General features: G+C 43.8%; 1 protein-coding gene across 6 annotated transcripts in view; it reads right to left on the reverse strand.

Annotated features, from left to right (window-relative positions):
• Positions 1-742: 742 nt before the first annotated feature.
• The window catches only part of SHLD1 (shieldin complex subunit 1), a 116,278-nt gene continuing 97,266 nt past the window's right edge, over positions 743-19,754 (reverse strand). For 4 of the 6 annotated variants that reach the window (XM_008018796.3, XM_008018819.3, XM_073007001.1 and 1 more), the window contains one exon: positions 743-1,659. In XM_008018796.3, the coding sequence (XP_008016987.2) occupies positions 1,220-1,659 (440 nt within the window). In that variant the 3' untranslated portion in view covers positions 743-1,219. Of the gene's footprint in view, positions 1,660-13,919; positions 19,173-19,754 lie in introns of those variants that run through there. The other 2 variants (XR_012089540.1, XM_073007031.1) reach the window with 2 other exon arrangements.

The raw sequence follows: 19,754 nt of genomic DNA on the forward strand, positions 1-19,754 counted from the left end.
CAAATGGGGGTTCAGGACATGACCCGCAGAGTGGAGCATCTGCCAGTGCAAACCTGCACTGGCTATTTAAAGAGCTCCCTGGTGAGGAAGGGCTCAGGCCTGGAGGAGAGCGACAAGGTGGCCAAGAAGTCCTGCTCTGGACAAGCCTTTGCAAATGGAGCTCAGGGTACTGGAGGCAAGGACAGGGCAAGGGTGAGGGGCCAACCATTCACAAGGTGACAGAGGGTGCAGGCAGGCAGAATACAAGAGGAAGTAGGGCCCCACCTGGGCAAAGGATTATTTATTCTCTTCAACTACAACTTGACAAGGCCACATGGCATCAGCCTAGCGTATGATAATAGTGCTTACATATACTGTGGTGGGTGGTGCACGTTTGTTATCTTCTCACCTTTCACATTTGCAATCTAAAGACAATGAGTTTTTTTTTAAATTGTGAATTTTAGCTGTTATTTTAGATTGTCCAAGTGTTCCCTCCACACCCAGTTAGTATGATAAAACACGGATTTCTAGCTTTGGAGAGGAGGCAAGGGTGTGATCAAGATGTGATATGCTTTTCTAAACTGTATTTCAATCTTTATATTATTTTAGGACATGTATTCTCACTTACATGGTCTCAGTTTTACAACTTGATATAATTCCTTATACCTGATTCAGTAGAGCTTTGTATCCTTCTAAAACCTCATCTCTCAGAAGCATGTTCTCTCAGGTTCAATTCTCCCAGAAGTAGACTCTGAGTCAAGGATTTAGATATAAGAGGTTTATTCGGGAAAGGCTCCCAGAGACACCAGTAAATAAATGGGAGGAGGACACGGAAAGGGATTAAGCCCAGCAAGGGTGTGATTTCATGTAACGTCCCAGCCTCAGGCTGATCTCAAGGATAGGGAGCTCTAGAGCATAAATTATGCCTCAGAGAATGTCCTTCCTTGAGGCAAGGGAGCTGGGCTTTTGACTCATAGCCCAGTCAGTCAGTGGCCTTGGCCAAGGGGAGTGGTGGGTGGGGTGACCATGGGGACAGAGAACTCCCAGACCCTGCTGGCTCTCCATATGGGCTGACTGGCTCCAATACCAGGTCACAGGTGCCAGCCTTTAACCACAAAGCACTTAATTGGGATTGGGCACACAGAGCTGGCCAGAGACCCTAGGGGATCTGGGTGGCCACCAACAGTGCTGGCCATGGCGCAGCACCTCCATTACTAGCCTGCACACCGCCCGGCACCAGTTACAGGTCTTTCATTACATTCTGCTGCAAGAGGAAATGAATAATATCTTTTGACAGTCCTGGGTTTGGCTTTTCATCATTCAAAGATGTACTTCCTTCCTCCAGTGGGTAGAAGTGGGTGTCCCGGGAATGCCTCTGTAAGATTGAGCAGCCGTCCCGGTTGAAGATGACCCGGGCCATTTGAAAACTGCGGAGAGCATACTTTTGGCTCTCCTGGCCTCTTAGTTGAGTGATTTTCTGAGACAGGCACTTGCAGACAGATGCAGAGAGTGGGTTCGCAGAGCCTGGCTGTGGATGGCCAAACATTTCATAGAATCTATCCAGGGATTTCCGAAGCTCATCATCCTCTTCCTTCTCTGATTGGCCTTTCACAGCAGGGTCAAGCCAGAAGTTCTCGGAGGTCCAGGAGTTATTTTGTTCTATATTTAGGTTACTGGTATCTGCAAGACAAAACATATTCCAATACTCAAACACACAATCAAAAATATCAGAAAGCAAGCCAGGAGCAGATGATGTCTATTTTCAGTTCCACATGCTTACTGCTCCTGAGTAACTGGCAATGGGAAGAATCAGCTGATTTCAAAACCTGTTCTCACCATCCGGAGGTTATGCCACTTGCTTGTTCGCAACAAGAACATATTACTTGTGTGGACCAAGGATTCTTAGCCTGAAGTCCCTGTATAGAAATTCAGGGTGCCTGTGAACTTGGATGGAAAAAAAAACATACATATGTATGTACTTTCACTAACCACAACCTGAAATGAAGCATTTCCTCCCATGATGAATGTAGGCAGCAAATCACAGTATTAATAGTAGTACCTGTAACTTTGTCACCAATAGATCTCAGCTGTTACAGGAAAAACTTGGGACTGTAGTGCCCACCCCCAAACTGGGAAGGTGCTGAAAGACCAAAGAATAACATGGACAAGTCCAGCTTGATGAGTAGATGAGTTTATTAGGACTTACAAACAGGACACTCCTGGATGGCAGCAGGATAGCTCCAGAGATCCGTGCGTGTGCACAATGGGACTGTTTTCCTTGGCAGGTTCTCAGATTCTCTCCGGGATATGAGTTTTCAAGGACACCTACTCCTCAGCTGGGCACCATGGCCTTGGCTCACTGCCCAGTCTTCAGGGTTCAAGCAGCAGACATAGACTCTTAAGTAACCTGGTGGGGGACCCGTCACACTACAAAAACTATTTTCATATTATATAGTATGTCAAAGGTGTTTAAAAATATTTACACTATCACTATGCTATGGACTGAATTGTGTCCCCACAAAATTCACGTGTTGAAGCTGTAACCCCTACCATGACTATATTTGGAGAGACGGCTTTTTAGGAGGTAATTAAAGTTAAATGAGGTCTATAGGTAGGATCCTAATCTGACAGGATTGGTAACCTTATAAAAGGAGGAAGAGACAAGGAGATCTCTTTTTTATTTCTATTTGCAAGCACTAAGGAAAAGCCATGTGAGCACACAGTGAGAAGGTAGCTGTCTGCAAGCCAGGAAAGGAGCCCTCACCAGAAGCTGACCATGACAGACCCTGATATAAGCTTTTGGACCTCCTGCTCTTGGACCTCCATGACAGACCCTGACATAAGCTTTTATGCATCACTAGCTTTGACATTTCCATGCCCCTACGAACTCAATCAGTAGCTATAATACACATATCTATACTTGCCAATGCTGAAGGAAGGTGCATGGTGCAGTGGGTGGAGCTTTAGGAAAGTAGGTAGGATTTTGGTTTGGGTGCTAATTTTGCTACTAGCTGGAAATGACACCTTGGACAAGTCATACAACCTTTCTGGGCTCCAACTTTCTGAACTTCAAAATGAGGATTTTACTAAACAATCTTTCTTCTAGAATGTCCATGGTAATATAAAGATCAGAGAAATAGATTATCCGAAAGTATCAGCACATTCTAAAAGAATAAGGACATGTATTCTTTGAGTCACATGCAGGCCTACACATGGACAAGCATTCAGCCATTCAACACATATTTACAGAAAGCCGATATTAACGCAACTCATTACAAATTGTTGAAGATATACAGATGAATGCCGAAGACTACGTCCCTCATCTAAGGTACCTGGAACCTAAGTAGGAAGAAGAGACATTGTTACAGACATTACACAACTGAAATATAGTCACAGCATGTACATAGATATGAAATGATGTAGTGATGTTAACTGGGACACTGTGGACTCAGTGGAGACATGCTGTGCAAGGGTACCAGAATGAGTGCATGCTCCCTCTTCAGAGGAGGTGTCCTGCAATCTTATTCTGAAAGGACCATGGCAATAGAGAAGCAGGGTTGATGAACAAAGGCCAAGTGGCAAGAAGAAACAGAAACTAAATGTCTCCATTGCTAGTTCCAGTTCTCCTCCTCTGCCAGCTGGCCTTTCTTCAGTAGCCTGAGACCCAGCCTAGAGGCTCAAGGAGAGAGAGAACTCAGAGTGGCCAGGGGGGACCCAAAACAGAGACCACACTTTGTAAAGAATTTGATAGCAGGGGCAGTATTTCCACTACACTAGTTTCCAGAAAGCTTAAAGCTATGTCCCAGGCCCCTCTTTTTTTTTTTTTTTTTTTTTTTTTTTTTTTTTTTTAAGGAATAGTAAAGAAACTTTCCTTGACCTTGCTATGCCCAGAGCTTCTGCCCAAGTTCTTCCCAACAACCCTATCACTGGACTGAAGCCTCCAGGATGGGTGGAAGGGGAGGGAGGCAGATGCTAGTCTCTTTCTGGTCCTGATGGCATAGAAGCAGCAGGAGAGGAGTTCTTGGCCTGTTCAGAACTCCAAGTTTGTGAAAACCAAGGAAGGACTGAGCTACTGTCCCAGACTGAAGTAGGCTAAAAACAGCCATGACAGCCAAACGCAAAAAAAATTTTTTAAACTGCATCTTTTCATTGTAAAGCACATTACTGGGGCAACTGGAGAGCTGTAAATGGGGTCTAAGGATTAGACGGTAGTCACGCATCACTGTTAATTTCTTGGTTTTGATGATTTTATTGTGTTTTAGAAGAGAATGTCCTTGTTTGCAGAAAAATCAGGAGTGGTGGCCTTCAGGTGAGCAAATCTCAAATAATTCATGAAAAAGGGCTCTTTGTTTTAAAAAATTGTTGTAAAAAAATTAAAACAAACCTCTGCGGGGACAGATGTTAAAACTTCCTTTGGTGGCCTACTTTAATATCAAGCCGCCAAATAAGAAGCCTTAGCTCGGGTAGTTGCCTAACAAATCATGTTGCTATTAGAAAGCTGAAGGGAGAAGGAGAGGTAATGGGGTCCCGTGATGGCAGGATGATGGGTCCCTTCCTCCCTTCCTCCCTTCTTCCCCGCAGATGACCTTGCCCTGGGTAGGGGTTGGGGGGTAGTGGCTGGAAGACAGAAACTGGGAAGGGCCAATGGGGTGGGTGGGAGAGAGCAGGGGATCCCCAGCAGCAACACTGGGAAAGTTGAACCCCCGAAACTGTCCACTTATACAGAAAACGCCAAGCAACATGGCACGTACTTGTTAAGTAAATGGTCTTAAGTAACTCCATTACTTACTTAATGACTTACTAAGTAAGTGACCATTAAGTAAATGGTCCGTGTGCTTTGATATGCAGGATTTTAAATTTTCATCTGTGTTTCATTTAATTTTAAAATTTTGAAATCCAGTGGCCACAAAAGAGCCTAAAAGCTACCTGTCTCCTATATTTTTCATGCACATGTCAGGCAGTCTGCCAGAGAAACAACCCTTCCCCTTCAGAAGACCAACGACATACAGGTTGAGTCATTTACTATGTCAGCTCTTTTGAACACTGCCTGAAGTCCATTTCAGTCTTTGATTTCCTTTTAAAATTTGCTTTACTACCAACTCTAAAGCCTCCTCTCTAATCATGAGGCTGTTGTAGCTTTTTGGATGTCACCTTTTCTTTGCCAGCAAATAGAGCTAATTGCTCTTCCTTTCCCGATGTGCCCATGTGTGGAAAGAAAGATGGGTACTAGTCAGTTCCTGCTCAGTGATGCATCCTCACAGCTACATTCAAACCCCACCTTCTTCTCTCTGTTGGTGCATTCCAACCTTGCAGAGCTGTCAAAGGAGGATAGCAATGTCTTCAGGGAGAGTCTAGGGATGCTTTTGTGTCAGGGATTGCAAAGTGCTACTTGCATTTAGTGAGTGGGGTCAAGGATGTAAACATTCCACAGTGCACAGGACAAAGAATGGTCCTTCTCCCAAATACCAATAATGTCCCCCCGCCCCCTCATCCCTCCCCTGGCTCAAAGGATGGATCTTGAAAGGAGTGGGAACTCAATGTTGAATCCTGCTGCACTATAATATTTGATTTGCCTTGAGCTCCCTAAGAGATTTTGCTGTTGGTCCCCATTCCCTGCACAGCACCCTTCTTGCTGGTACCTATTCGAGTTACGCATTTACCCTTCTCAAACCTTGAGATGGCTTTTTTACCCCACAATGGTTGAGGGGAAAAACCACTGGCCCTGGTCCTAATGATTCCGGTATTATTTAAATTGAATGGAACTTCCCTTTTTATTTCAATATATTTTCCATCATGAGTAGGATTTCTTTAGAAACTAGAAGAAGAAAAAGAGGAGGGCAGAGCTTGATATCACAATGTTTTTGCATGCATCCAATTGTTAAATTTTCTCTTTGCCAACAAGAAAATAGATAACATATACACACTTCAGATTCCTTTTGAGGTGAAGTCCTTACTCTGTTACCCAAGATGGAGTGCAGTGGCATGATCTCAACTCACTGCAGCCTCCGCCTCCTGGGCTCAAACGATCCTGTCACCTCAGCCTCCTGAGTAGCTGGGACCACAGGTACATGCCACTATGCCTGGCTAATTTGTTGTATTTTTGGTAGAGATGGGGTTTTGCCATGTTGGTCAGGCTGGTCTCGAACTCCTGGCCTCCAGTGATTTGCCCACCTTGGCCTCCCAAAGTGCTAGGATTATAGGCATGAGCCACCACGCTCAGCCTGATACTTGAGATTGTTATACACCTAAAAATAGTTTTACATCTTTAGGAGTTGTAGGTGCTTATTTGAATTCAGAAGACAGTTAACTGACATGGAGCACTTGAGATTAATGGTTGTGTTCTGCGAGAGATGCCATTAGCTTTCGGAAACCCAGATATCTAATGAGGGATTCTTCCAGAGAACTTTCCATGGCTATTTCTGTGGTTCATAAATGCACAGCAGGGTTTCATCTCTGTGAAACATTTTTGCTTTCAACTGTAACAGGTTTCTACTAAATAGATTTGATACTTAGAATTCTGCCTTCTGCATGCATCTGAATCAATAGCCACCCACCCACGCTGCTTGATTTGTCCAGAGTTTCTTTTACTAGCAACTGCGATTAAGAGGCCCTATGTATGGTTTTAAGGATATTACAGAGCTGAAAGAAATCCAAGACTTTGTTTTGTTTTGTTTTGTTTTGAGATGGAATCTCACTCTGTCGCCTAGGCTGGAGTGCAGTGGTGCGATCTTGGCTCACCGCAACTTCTGCCTCCGGGGTTCAAGCGATTCTCCTGCCTCAGCTTCCTGGCTAGCTGGGACTACAGGCGCCTGCCACCAAGTCTGGCTAATTTTTTGTATTTTCAGTAGAGACGGGGTTTCACTGTGTTAGCCAGGATGGTCTCAATCTCATGACCTTGTGATCCACCTGCCTTGGCCTCCCAAAGTGTTAGAATTACAGGCGTGAGCCAGGGCACCCGGATTTTTTTTTTTATTTTTTATTTTTTTTTTAGATAGGGTTTTGCTCGTTGCCCCCAGGTTGGAGTGCCATGGCGCAACCAGAACTCACCGCCTGAGCCCGCCTCCTGGGCTCAGGCGGTCCTCCCACCTCAGTCTAGAGTAGCTGGGTCTACAGGAGCACGCCACCACATCCGGCTAACTTTTTTGTATTTTTTGTGGAGAGGGTTTCACCACATTGCCCAGGCTGGTCTGGTCTCAAACTCCTTAGCTCAAGTAATCTGCCCGCCTCAGCCTCCTGAAGTGCTGGGATTATAGGTGTGAGACACAGCACCTGGCCAAGACTTAAGTTTTTAAAAATGAAAAAGTATCAGGATTTAAGGAAAGAAGGAGTATGTGGCTTATTCGGTTTCCTTCTATGCTGCTTGGATGGGAAGCTGTCCCTTTTTCAGGGCCCTGCATGACACAATCCTAAATTCCCAGGCCCCACTTCCTTGGTGGGTCTGTTGGAGGCTCCCTGGGCTTGTGTGGCTCTAAAAATAGTCATGAGTCCCCTTTAAACTAATGTTCATAATTGACTTATATGTTTAAAACATTTTAATTTGGCCGGGTGTGGTGGCTCAGCACTTTGGGACGCCAAAGCGGGTGGATCACCTGAGGTCAGGAGTTAAGAGACCAGCCTGGCCAACATGGCGAAACCCTGTCTCTACTAAAAATACAAAAATCGGCCGGGCACGGTGGCTCAAGCCTGTAATCCCAGCACTTTGGGAGGCCGAGACGGGTGGATCACGAGGTCAGGAGATCGAGACCATCCTGGCTAACATGGTGAAACCCGGTCTCTACTAAAAAATACAAAAAACTAGCTGGGCGAGGTGGCGGGCGCCTGTAGTCCCAGCTACTCGGGAGGCTGAGGCAGGAGAATGGCGTAAACCCAGGAGGCGGAGCTTGCAGTGAGCTGAGATCCGGCCACTGCACTCCAGCCTGGGCGACAGAGCGAGACTCCGTCTCAAAAAAAAAAAAAAAACAAAAATCAGCTGGGTGTGGTGGTGGGCGCCTGTAGTCCCAGCTACTTGGGAGGCAGGAGAATCACTTGAACCCAGGAGGCAGAGGTTGCAGTGAGCCAAGATTGCACCACTGTACTCCAGCCTGGGTGACAGATGTCTCAAAAGAAACAAAACAAAAACAAAAAAACAAAACAAAACAAACAAAAACAAAAACAAAAACAAACAAAACTTTAATTTACAAATTAAATTGCAAATGGGAACATAAGATTTGGTTTACACTTAGGTGAGTAGCAATACCAGTAAACTTAAATTACGTAACTTTTTGCAACCACAAATCCTGTAATACACTCTACTGGCATTATCAGTTGAACTGTAAATATAAAATGCTTTTTCCAATTAAAAAATAAAATTAAAAGAAAAATTTTCTTTAAAGTCCCAGGCATTTGAAAAGAACAAGGTGAACAGGAAGTAGCGGGGGATGTCCTGGTCATCAATGATCACTTATCAGCAACTCTTGATGTACTATTCATCTTATGACAGAAGTCAGACTTCAGAAGCCTCACCATGCCCTGGATAAGGTGGCTTCATGGGTGACACTACCATTTTAAGTATACGAGGGGCCACGGGCCATGGATCTGGGCTAGGCTGCATCTTCCTGCTCCACACCTCACTTTTTTCTCCTTCATTCCTTCTTCTACCCCCTCACTACAGCCACCCATTTCACTCTCCATGGAGGAGAGGAGGAGGGAACAGAATCATTAGGTGAACAAAATTCAGTCCCACCTCCAGCCCAGCCCTAAGGGCTGCATGAAAGTCTGACTAGCACCTACCACTCTGTCTGTTTCACTGCCTCCTTCATAAATCTGGCTTCTTTCCTGAGCCTTGAAACAAACTTCTCTTTAGAATCTTTGCACTTGCTGTTGCTCTGCCATCGAACATGCTTGCTCCACATATCACCTCCTCTAGGTCTCTGCTCAGATGTTACTTTCTCAGTGAGGGCTTCTCAGTCAGAATGGGCCAGGTTATGCTGCCTAACAAGTAAGCCCCAAATCTCAAGGGCATTAAACAGCAAAGGGTTACTTCTCAATACCCAGAGATCTATGTCATACTACAAGTATACACATATGTAAGTAGATCTGTTCATCCTCACCCTCACTCCAGAACCCAGACCAACAGAGCAGCTACTATCTCAACATTGCCTAGTGACTGTAGCAGAGGAAAGAGTATGGGGAAGCCAGCAGTGACTGGGAAAGCTCTATTACTTCTGTTCATATTTCACTGGCTAACGTGAAGTCATATGGCCAAGCCTGATTTCAAAAGGATGAGGATGAACAATTATCCTGTAGGGAGAGGCAGAGAATATTGGCGAACAATAATTCAGTCTACCACACCTTTCCTGGGCACACTGTTTCAAATTGCATTTCTCATATTCACACTAGCCAAGAGTTAGAAGCAACCCAGCTATCAACACATAAATGGATAAATAAAATGCGGTTGGCAGGCCAGGTGCGGTGGCTCATGTCTATAATCTCAGCACTTTGAGGGGCCAAGGAAAGTGGATCTCTTGAGCCCAGGAGTTCAAGACCAGCCTGGGCAACATGGTGAAACCCTGTATCTACTAAAAATATAAAAATTAGCCAGGTGTGGTGACATGTACCTGTAGTCCCAGTTACTCAGGTGACTGAGGCACAAGAATCTCTTGAATGTGGGAGGTGGAGGTTGCTGTGAGCCAAGATCATCCCCCTGTACTCCAGCCTAGGTGGCAGAGCGAGACTCTGTCTCAAAAATAAAATAAAATGTGTAGGTATGTGCACACAATGAAATATTATTCAGCCTTAAAAAGAAAGGATACTCTGACACATGCTACAACATGAATGAACCCTGAGGACATTACGCTAAGTGAAATAAGCCAGTCACAATAGGAAAATACTGTATGATTCCACTTAGATGAGATACCTAAAGTGGTCAGATTCATAGAGACAGGGTTGGGTGCCGTGGCTCACACCTGTAATCCCAGCACTTTAGGAGGCCAAGGCAGGAGGATCACTTGAAGCCAGGAGTTTGAGACCAATCTGGGCAACATAGTAAGATCCTGCCTCTACAAAAAAAATAAAAAATTTAGCCGCCATGATGGTGAATGCCTGTAGTCCCAGCTACTTGGGAGGCTGAGCTGGGAGGATCACTTGAGTCCAGGAAATCAAGGCAGCAATGGACTGTGATCACGCCACTGCCACTGGACTCCAGCCTGGGTGGCTGCACAAGACCTGTCTCTTAAAAAAAAAGTCTTTGGGCTGGGCGCGGTGGCTCAAGCCTGTAATCCCAGCACTTTGGGAGGCCGAGACGGGCGGATCACGAGGTCAGGAGATTGAGACCATCCTGGCTAACATGGTGAAACCCCGTCTCTACTAAAAATACAAAAAAATAAGCCGGGCGAGGTGGCGGGCGCCTGTAGTCCCAGCTGCTCGGGAGGCTGAGGCAGGAGAATGGCGTAAACCCGGGAGGCGGAGCTTGCAGTGAGCAGAGAGCGGGCCACGGCACTCCAGCCTGGGTGACACAGCGAGACTCCGTCTCAAAAAAAAAAAAAAAAAAAAAAAAGTCATAGAGACAGAAAGCAAAATGGTGGTTACCAGAAGCTGGGGAGAGGGGAAAAGGTGAAAATGCAGATTTGGTGTTTAATGGGTATAGAGTTTCAGTTTTACATGATGAGTTCTGGAGACTGGCTGACAACAATACAAATGAACTTAGTACTACAGAACTATATGCTTCAAAATGATTAAGACTTCATGTTACGTGCAATTTATCACAATTTTTAAAAATTACCTTTCTCTGGCCGGGCGCGGTGGCTCAAGCCTGTAATCCCAGCACTTTGGGAGGCTGAGACGGGCGGATCACAAGGTCAGGAGATCGAGATCATCCTGGCTAACACGATGAAACCCCGTCTCTACTAAAAAATACAAAAAACTAGCCGGGCGAGGTGGCAGGCGCCTATAGTCCCAGCTACTTGGGAGGCTGAGGCAGGAGAATGGCGTAAACCTGGGAGGTGGAGCTTGCAGTGAGCTGAGATCCGGCCACTGCACTCCAGCCTGGGCGACAGAGCGAGACTCCGTCTCAAAAAAAAAAAAAAAAAAAAAAAAATTACCTTTCTCCCACTCCCCTGAGTCTTAGTTATTGCTATCTCCCTTCCCTGCCTTACATTTCTCACAAAGCTAATATCTAGAGTCCCACTCATAGCTTGATTGCCTTTCTTGGGTTTCTGTATTATGCTAGTTTAGAAGCCTTAGTAACTTAAGAGGGAATGCTTCTACCAAGGAACGCAATTTTATCATAGCAGAAGTGGAGGCTGGGCACTGTGGCTCACACCCGTAATCCCAGAACTTTGGGAGACCAAGGTGGACAATCACTTGAGCTCAGGAGTTTGAGACCAGCTTGGGCAACACGGTGAAACCCTGTCTCTATAAAAAAATACCAAAAAATATAAGGCCGGGCACGGTGACTTGTGCCTGTAATCCCCATACTTTGGGAGGCCGAGGTGGGCAGATCATTGGAAGTCAGGAGTTTGACACAAGCCTGACCAACATGATGAAACCCGTCTCTACTAAAAATACAAAAATTAGCCGGACGTGTTGGAATATGCCTGTAATCTCAGCTTCTTGGGAGGCTGAGGCAGGAGAATTGCTTGAACCCGGGAGGCAGAGGTTGCAGTGAGCTGAGATCACGCCATTGCAATACAGACTGGGCGACAGAGCCAGACCCTATCTCCAAAAAAAAAAAAAAAGAAAAAAAAAAAAAGGAAGTAGAAGTGAAGACTTTGCTACTATGAACAGGCAAATAAAAGGAAATAAAAGGTGGTTGCAGTGCCGTGCCCGCTAGGGTGTTTATCACAGATCACCCTGAGCAACAGAGGCAGGGGACATAGTCCAGGGAATCCCCAGGCAAACTTTCTGACACTAAGGGGCAGGTTAGTAGATGACAGCAGCCCAACCCTGGCCACACTACTGAGGGTATACTTTACATGAGTAATAAAAGTTTGGATCACTCTGCCACCTAAACAACCCAATCAGTCAAAGCTTTAGATTAAGGAAAAAACAGATAACCGTGGCCTTGTGACTATTCTAATAAAAGGTCTTGAATGAAAAACAACAAACCTAATACCACCTAAATACACACACACACACGATTTGTTTATTATTTATTTAGTTTTGAGATGGAGTCTCGCTCTGTTGCTTAGGCTGGAGTGTAGTAGCTCGATCTCGGCTTGTTGCAAGCTCCGCCTCCCAGGTTCACACCATTCTCCTGCCTCAGCCTCCTGAGTAGCTGGGATTACAGGTGCCCAGCACTACGCCCGGCTAATTTTTTGTATTTTTAGTAAAGACGGGGTTTCGCCATGTTGGCCAGGCTGGTCTCGAACTCCTGACCTCAAGTGATCCACCTGCCTCGGCCTCCCAAAGTGCTGGGATTACAGGCAAGAGCCACTGCGCCCGGCCAATTTGTTTATTTTCTAACTTCTCCTACTCAAGGATTTTTGTCTCTCTTGTTACCTGCTGTTTCCCCAGGGCCTAACACAGATACCCAGCATATTTAAAAATTTGGATGTTTTTATTTGATGAGTTTTATTTTCATAGGCATAATAAACCTTTAATACACAATAGACCTCTTTCCTGTATGTTTAATAATTCCAGAGCCCAGGAACTTGGTACATTTGTGGAATGAATAAACAAATGAATGAATGAAACAAAGGTTAACCACTTCCGAATGAGAAACATAAGCAACAAAAGTTAAAAGTATGAGTAGCCAAACTCCTCTCTAGTCCCAACACACATACTACTCGGGGATATTTCCTAAAGACTGACATAGTTCAAGGATTAAAAAAAGAACTTTATAATAGCAATAAAAGTAAGGAAATCTACACAGTCTAATGAAAGTGATTTGAGGCCAGATGCAGTGGTTCACACCTATAATCCCAGCACTTTGGGAGGCTGAGGCACGCAGATCACTTGAGATTAGGAGTTAGAGACTAGCCTGGCCAACATGGAAAAACCCCATCTCTACTAAAAATACAAAAGTTAGCTGGGCGTGGTGGCATATACCTGTAATCCCAGCTACTCAGGAGGCTAAGGCAGGAGACTGTCTTGAACCCAGGAGGTGGAGCTTGCAGATCACACCACTGCACTCCAGCCTGGGTGACAGGGCAATACTCTGTCTCAAAAAAAAAAAAGAAAGAAAGAAGGAAAGAAGGAAGGAAGGAAGGAGAGAGAGAGAGAAAAGAAAGAAAAAAGAAAGAAAGAAAAAGAAGAAAGAAGAAAGAAAGAAAGAAAAAGAAAAGGTGATTTGAGCAACATAATGCATCTAATGCATCTAGATCTGTACTCTCCAATACAGCAGTCAGCCACTAGCCATGTGTAGCATTGGGCACTTGGAATGTAGCCAGTCTGAATGGATCCATAAGCAGAAAATCACACCAGATTTCAAAAACTTAGGATGAAAAAATAATATTGTATTAGTCCGTTCTTGTGTTGCTATAAATAAATACCCGAGATTGAGTAATTTATACAGAAAAGAGGTTTAATTGGCTCATAGTTCTGCAGGCTGTACAAGTATGGTGCCGGCATCTGCTAGGCTTCTAAGGAGGCCTCAGGGAGCTTTTATGAATGGTGGAAGGTGAAGCTGGAGCAGGCATGTCACACAGCCAAAGTAGGAGCAAGAGAGAGAGTTCTACACACTTAAACAGCCAGATCTCGTGAGAACTCACTCCCTATTTCGAGGACAGCACCAAGTCATGAGGGATCCACCCTCATGGCCCAAACACAATACTACTCAGGGATATTTCCTAAAGACTGACATAGTTTAAGGATTTTTTAAAAAACTTTACAATAGCAATAAAAGTAGCGAAGTCTACACAGTCAAATGAAAGTGATTTGAGGCTGGATATGGTCCCAAATTAATTAATTTAATTTTAATTAAATTAAAAACGCTCCCCCCCACCAGGCCCCACCTTCCAACACTGGGGATTACATTTCAACATGAGATTTAGGGGGGACAGACATCCAAATGATATCAAATATTTATCTCAATAATTTAAAAATATCAATTACATGTTAAAATGAAAATATGTTGGATATATTGAGTTAGATAAAACATATTATTAAAATTAATAGTTTAGGTTTTTATTTTTTCTTCTTTGTTTTATGTTTTAAACTGTAGCTTCTAGAACATTTAAAATGACCTGTGTAACTCACATAATATTTTTATTGGACAATGGCTGGTGTAGACTTCTCTTTTCTTTCTTTTCTTTTTTTTTTTTTTTTTTAAAGGAGACAGGGGTCTCACTCTATTACCTAAGCTAGAGTGCAGTGGCATAATCATAGCTCACTGTAGCCTCGAAGTCCTAGGTTCAAGGGGATCCTCCCACCTGAGCCTCCTGAGTAGCTAGAACTATAGGCATGCACCACCATGGTGCCCGGCTAATATTTAAATTTTTTGTGTAGAGACGGGGTCTCACTGTGTTGGTCAGGCTGGCCTCAAATTCCTGGGCTTTAGTGATCCTCTGGCCTCAGGCTCCCAAGTAGCTGAGATTACAAGTGTGAGCCACCATGCCTGGCTAGACATTCTTTATAGTTGTGGTTTAAGAAAGCTTTGGTTTCAGTAATCTTTCCTGAAGGTTTATGTTGAAGCTCTCAGAAATCAGGTGGCATTCGGATGGCAGCCATGTTGATTTATGCTGTGCTACGATGTCCCTCACTGTTAGAGAAACACGAGATGCCCATACTGGTTGGTCTGTGTGCTGTATTGTCCTCCTTGGCCAGCTGCCCCTGGAGACCACGCCTGCGAAGAAGCAAGGACCAGTCTTCCAAAGTGGCCCAGTTGTCCCTCCCTTTCATACTCAATAACTATGGAGCATCCACCAGCCAAGGCATAGGTTCAGCTCAGTGAAGGATGGCCAAGTTCCGGAAGGCAATGTAGAGTAAAGCCGAATGAGAGGTAAAGCTGGGACTGGGCTCCGGGCGCAGTGGCTCATGCCTGTAATCCCAGCACTTTGGGAGGCCCAGGCAAGCAGATCATGAGGTCAGCAGTTTGAGACCAGTCTGACCAACATGGTGAAACCCCTGTCTCTACTAAAAATACAAAAATTAGCTGGGTGTGGTGGTACGCGCCTGTAATCCCAGCTACTTGGGAGGCTGAGGCAGGAGAATTGCTTGAACCCAGGAGGTGGAGGTTGCAGTGAGCCGAGATCTCGCCACTGCATTCCAACTTGGGCAACAGAGCAAGACTCCAACTCAAAAAAAAAATAAATAAATAAAATTTAAAAAAGCTGGGAGTGGGAAGGCAAGTCATCCTCAGACAGACCAGGCCGAGGAAGAAAGCTACTTCAGGGAGGGGAAGCCCAGTGCTAGCTACAGACATGAGAATGCCCAAGAGCCTAGTGAGAGATGGTCTGGAAGGTGCAGAGAATCCTTACAAGAGAGGAAGAAATGGGGTGGGCTCTGGAGGGCTTGGGGGCTAGGCTAAGAGGCCAGGTAAACACTTCTGCTAACCTTTTAACTTCAGGCATTCCTTTCTATAAGACTGTGCTCTTACTAGAGGGACTGGTACTCACTAGAGTGACTGGAAAGTTTGCCCAGGACAGTCTTGGTTTAGGCCTGTTGTCTCAGTTAATTATTATTATTATTATTACTATGATTATAGAGGCGGGGTCTCACTACGTTGCCCAGGTGGGTCTTGAATTCCTGGGTTCAAGTGATCCTTCTGCTCCGGCCTCCTAAAGTGCTGGGATTACAGGCATGAGCCATCACCCCAGCCTCAATGAATTATTAATAGCACCACTTTTCACTTTCTAGAGGGCCCTTGATCACACAATTCATTATATGTATACATGCATGATGACACATTACGCAAACTGGAGCTGAAGGAGTGGGGCTGATACACCTGGATTAACAGTGGAAAGTTCCTACCACACAGTTATGTCCCAGAGGGCTGAGATTTGATGCTGGAAATCATCCCAGTCCATGTTATAAACAATAAGGTGTCTACAGACTTTTGTGTTTGGCTCAACTTCCATGGATTTGTCCTATGACGCTCCAAGCCAATCCTCCTTTCCTTTTCCCTGTTTTCACTACTGGCATTTCTCCCACTTCCTAGCTGTACAAACCTTTTGGTTACTGTCCAGCAAGTGAGCTGGCCCTGATTCACTCCGACCCATCGGCACCTCGCTTGAGTTCTCTTTCTGGTTTAGTCTGGCTTTTCCCTACTGCGTAATAACACCAGGGTTGGAGTTCTAGGGCACCTTACATCCTATCTTATTAATCCCATAAAATCAGTGACAGAAAAACAATAAGCTTAAGCTTCCTTTTTCCTGATAGCAATCCTGCCATCCACGGTTCATATATTTTAGTTTTTGTAACTGTTCCTCTAAAGGAGAAAACCACATCCTCACAAAGTGAGAGTGTGTGGATATCACGATATTTAATCCAAATTAACATTTCAAAGGGATGGATGGTTTGGTCAGGTGCTTTTGAAACCACAGTTTCTGTGCTTGTTTATATCTGAAAGTTCAAACTGGATGAATCACCCAGAGGGCAAGTGGCATATGCTATCACCCTTCATCCTAATGACAAACAGATGCCATGAGCAGTGGACGGGGTCCTCTAAGAGGCCACCACGGAGGAATAAAATGAATGCCGGAAAAAAAAAACAAAGACAGATATGATTAGTAAATAGTTCTAAAAGTAGGTGCCAGGGCAATTTAATAAGACCAATGTTCTGATTTGTAAGCAATCTTCTACTTTGGCATTTCAAATTTTTCTTGAAAAATTCAAATGTTCTAAATACAGAGAACTATAACATCCAAGCTCACACCACCTCAAATTGGCAACTAACACATTGTCCTATTTGCTTCAAAATTTTCTTCTTATTGAACATTTAAATTAAAGTTGACTGTTTTTTCACAGATATTATAGATTAGTGCAAAAGTAATTGTGGTTTTGACATGGACCAAAACTACAATTACTTTTGCACCAACCTAATAATTTGATTGCTTCTAGCCCCTCCCCCACTTTTAAAAAATTAATCTCAGCTCATTGCAATCTCCGCCTCCCGAGTTCAAGTGATTCTTGTGCTTCAGCCACCCGAGTAGCTGGCACCCAGCTAATTTTTGTATTCTTAGTAGAGAGGGGGTTTTGCCATGTTGGCCAGGCTGTTCTCAAGCTCCTGGCCTCAAGTGATCTGCCTGCCTCAGCCTCCCAAAGTGCTGGAGTTATAGGCTTGAGCCACCGTGCCCAGCCCCCAGCCCATTTTTCATCATATAAATATATACACACATACACACACATATATACGTATCCATATGCAAGAGTGTTGCTTTTTGTGTGGTAGTCATTTTAACTTTCAATATGCAAAGTTTTGCATTTTGTTTTCAAAATACAAAGTTTTGCGTGCTACTTTATGATTTTTTACCTTTAGCCATTGTTGATTATGTAAAACTGCTTTATAATATCCTAATATAGGAACATGCTACATTAGTTTTCATCCATCCTCTTCCTGATAGATAGGTAGGCTGTATGTAATTTTTCACTATCACAAATAAGGCCTCAGTGAGCCTCCTGATACATACCGCCTTGTGCATATGTACCAGGAGGAGACTTTCTCCGGAAATACATCCAAAAGTAGAATTAATGGAATCGAAGGGAATGGGCATTTTCAACATGACTAGATCCTGCCAAATTGCTCTCCAAAGTGATTGTACAATAACAATTACACCCCCACCAGCAGTGTTCGGGTTTTCCTGTTTCTCCACATCTTTGTCAAATTCTGATATTGTCAGACATTAAAGTTGTATCTCCAATTTGGGTTTGCATTTCCCTGGCAACTCGTATGGTGGGGATGCTTTTCATACAGTTACGGGCCACTTGCATTTCCTTTTCTGTGAACTGCTTATTCATATTCTTCACCATTTTTCTACTTTGTTTTTTCACTATCTCTTTTTATCTTATTTCTTTTTTAATGGCATACAAAACGAATTACAAAGAAAACATTTTTGTCTGATTTCTCTTTGATTAATCTCACAATGAGATTATTCCCGTCTTTTTAATGACATACAAAATGAATTACAAAGAAAACATTTTTGTCTGATTTCTCTTTGATTAATGTCACAATTGGATTATTCCCATCTCTTACATGGAAAGCGATAAAAAGAAGGTGAGGGTGGAACAAGGACGTCCTGAGAAGCCACATGGTTTGTTTTGTTTTCTCAAGCAAAACAACCCTCACAGCGTTGGCTTATCATTACCAAAAGGTGATACTGTTTTTCTATTCTATTTAATAAAGAAGTCATGTACCAAGCTGGATCCAAGAGCACGGAAAATATCCGGCTCTACTGTGTCTTATCTTCCAGATAAGAAAATTGAGACCAAGACTAAGTCTCCAGAATCACTGGGTGAAGGGGTTGGCAATTAGAACACAGAAAAGGTTTATCTGCTCATTAATTTTCTTCATTAATATGATCTTCATACCAAAATATGCAATAATTAACAAAAAAGAAAAAAAACCTCTAATATGATCTTCATATGGCTATCATTTGACATCACTAGAACCAGTGCTAGTGATGATGGGCCAAGCAGGGGAGCTCGAGGGCTTCCCTAAAGGATTCAGATAGTAAAAATTTAGGAACTACTGGCTTACAGCATGAAAATGATTAATAATCCTCTGTCTTCTTTTCCATGAAATTGAGGCTTGCCCTGAGGCTTGTTTTAAAACAGCGTGGTTTTGTATTTTGCTTAGGAAAAACCAAGTTAAAGGATCACTTTATAGCTAGAAAAGCCATGGGGGATTATCTGGGTCAACTCTCCCACTTCCTGGACCTTGCAGCTTGATCTGGAATAAAGCTATGATTCCCCTGATCCCGTCCACGGGTGGGGAACAGCTCTTAGGAGGCAAAGCTGTCAGACAAGAGAACCGGAGAGACAATTTCCTTCAGGAGTCATTTGGAGCCAGGAGCGTCACTGAAACACTTAAAACAATCATTCAAGAATGTTTTTCCCCAGCTGTTTTTAACTTTCATTTCACACAGGAGGTTTCAGCAGATTTGTTTCATATCCTTGCCTAGATGGTAAGCAGCACTTGTGAGCAGAGAGGAAAAGAAATTGAGTTGGATCTTGGTTGCTACGGCAACATCGCTATTTTGATTATGACTGTTTACTGCGGCCCAGTTACATTAAATGTGAGCAGCTAATTAAGATGATGCTTCAAACGTCAACCTTACCTGTAAGAAAAATATAAGCACTTTAAAAATGACACCAGAGTGTTGCTTGATGCATATTCAGCAGAGAGATAATTCCCCGTTTCCTGGGGAAGCAGAAACCTGATCCTTTTTCCTTCAAGAGGAGGCTGTGGGGCCTCCCACAATCTGTCCAAATCAACAAGTCAGTATTTGGTATTTTTAAGATTTAAAGAGAAACAGAACAAGATTCCTATCAAAACAGAGCCAGTTTTAGTGTTGACATTTGCAATAAGCCTTTCCCAGAGAAGGCAACATCTGTAACAGATGAGGAAAGTCTGGCGCTTTTCTATGTGCCATAGAATTTTTGTTAGATGTGGATTTTTGTAAACAGATTTCACTCCATATCAAGTCGACGTTTCAAGTCGACGTTAAGTATATCTATGAAGTCAGAGAATGGAGTGTAAACAAATACACTAGAATGTACTGATACAGCCGAGCGCTTCCCCTTTAAAGTGATCACCCCAAGGGCTGAGCTCTTATTTGTAAAATGACTTCGCTCAGAACCTGTTGGAGCCGCTTAGGAATCATCTTCACTTCCTCTGGAAGCTCCTTCTGAATGTCCTC

This window comes from Chlorocebus sabaeus, chromosome 2 (assembly GCF_047675955.1).
Source record: "Chlorocebus sabaeus isolate Y175 chromosome 2, mChlSab1.0.hap1, whole genome shotgun sequence".
Lineage (NCBI taxonomy): Eukaryota > Metazoa > Chordata > Mammalia > Primates > Cercopithecidae > Chlorocebus > Chlorocebus sabaeus.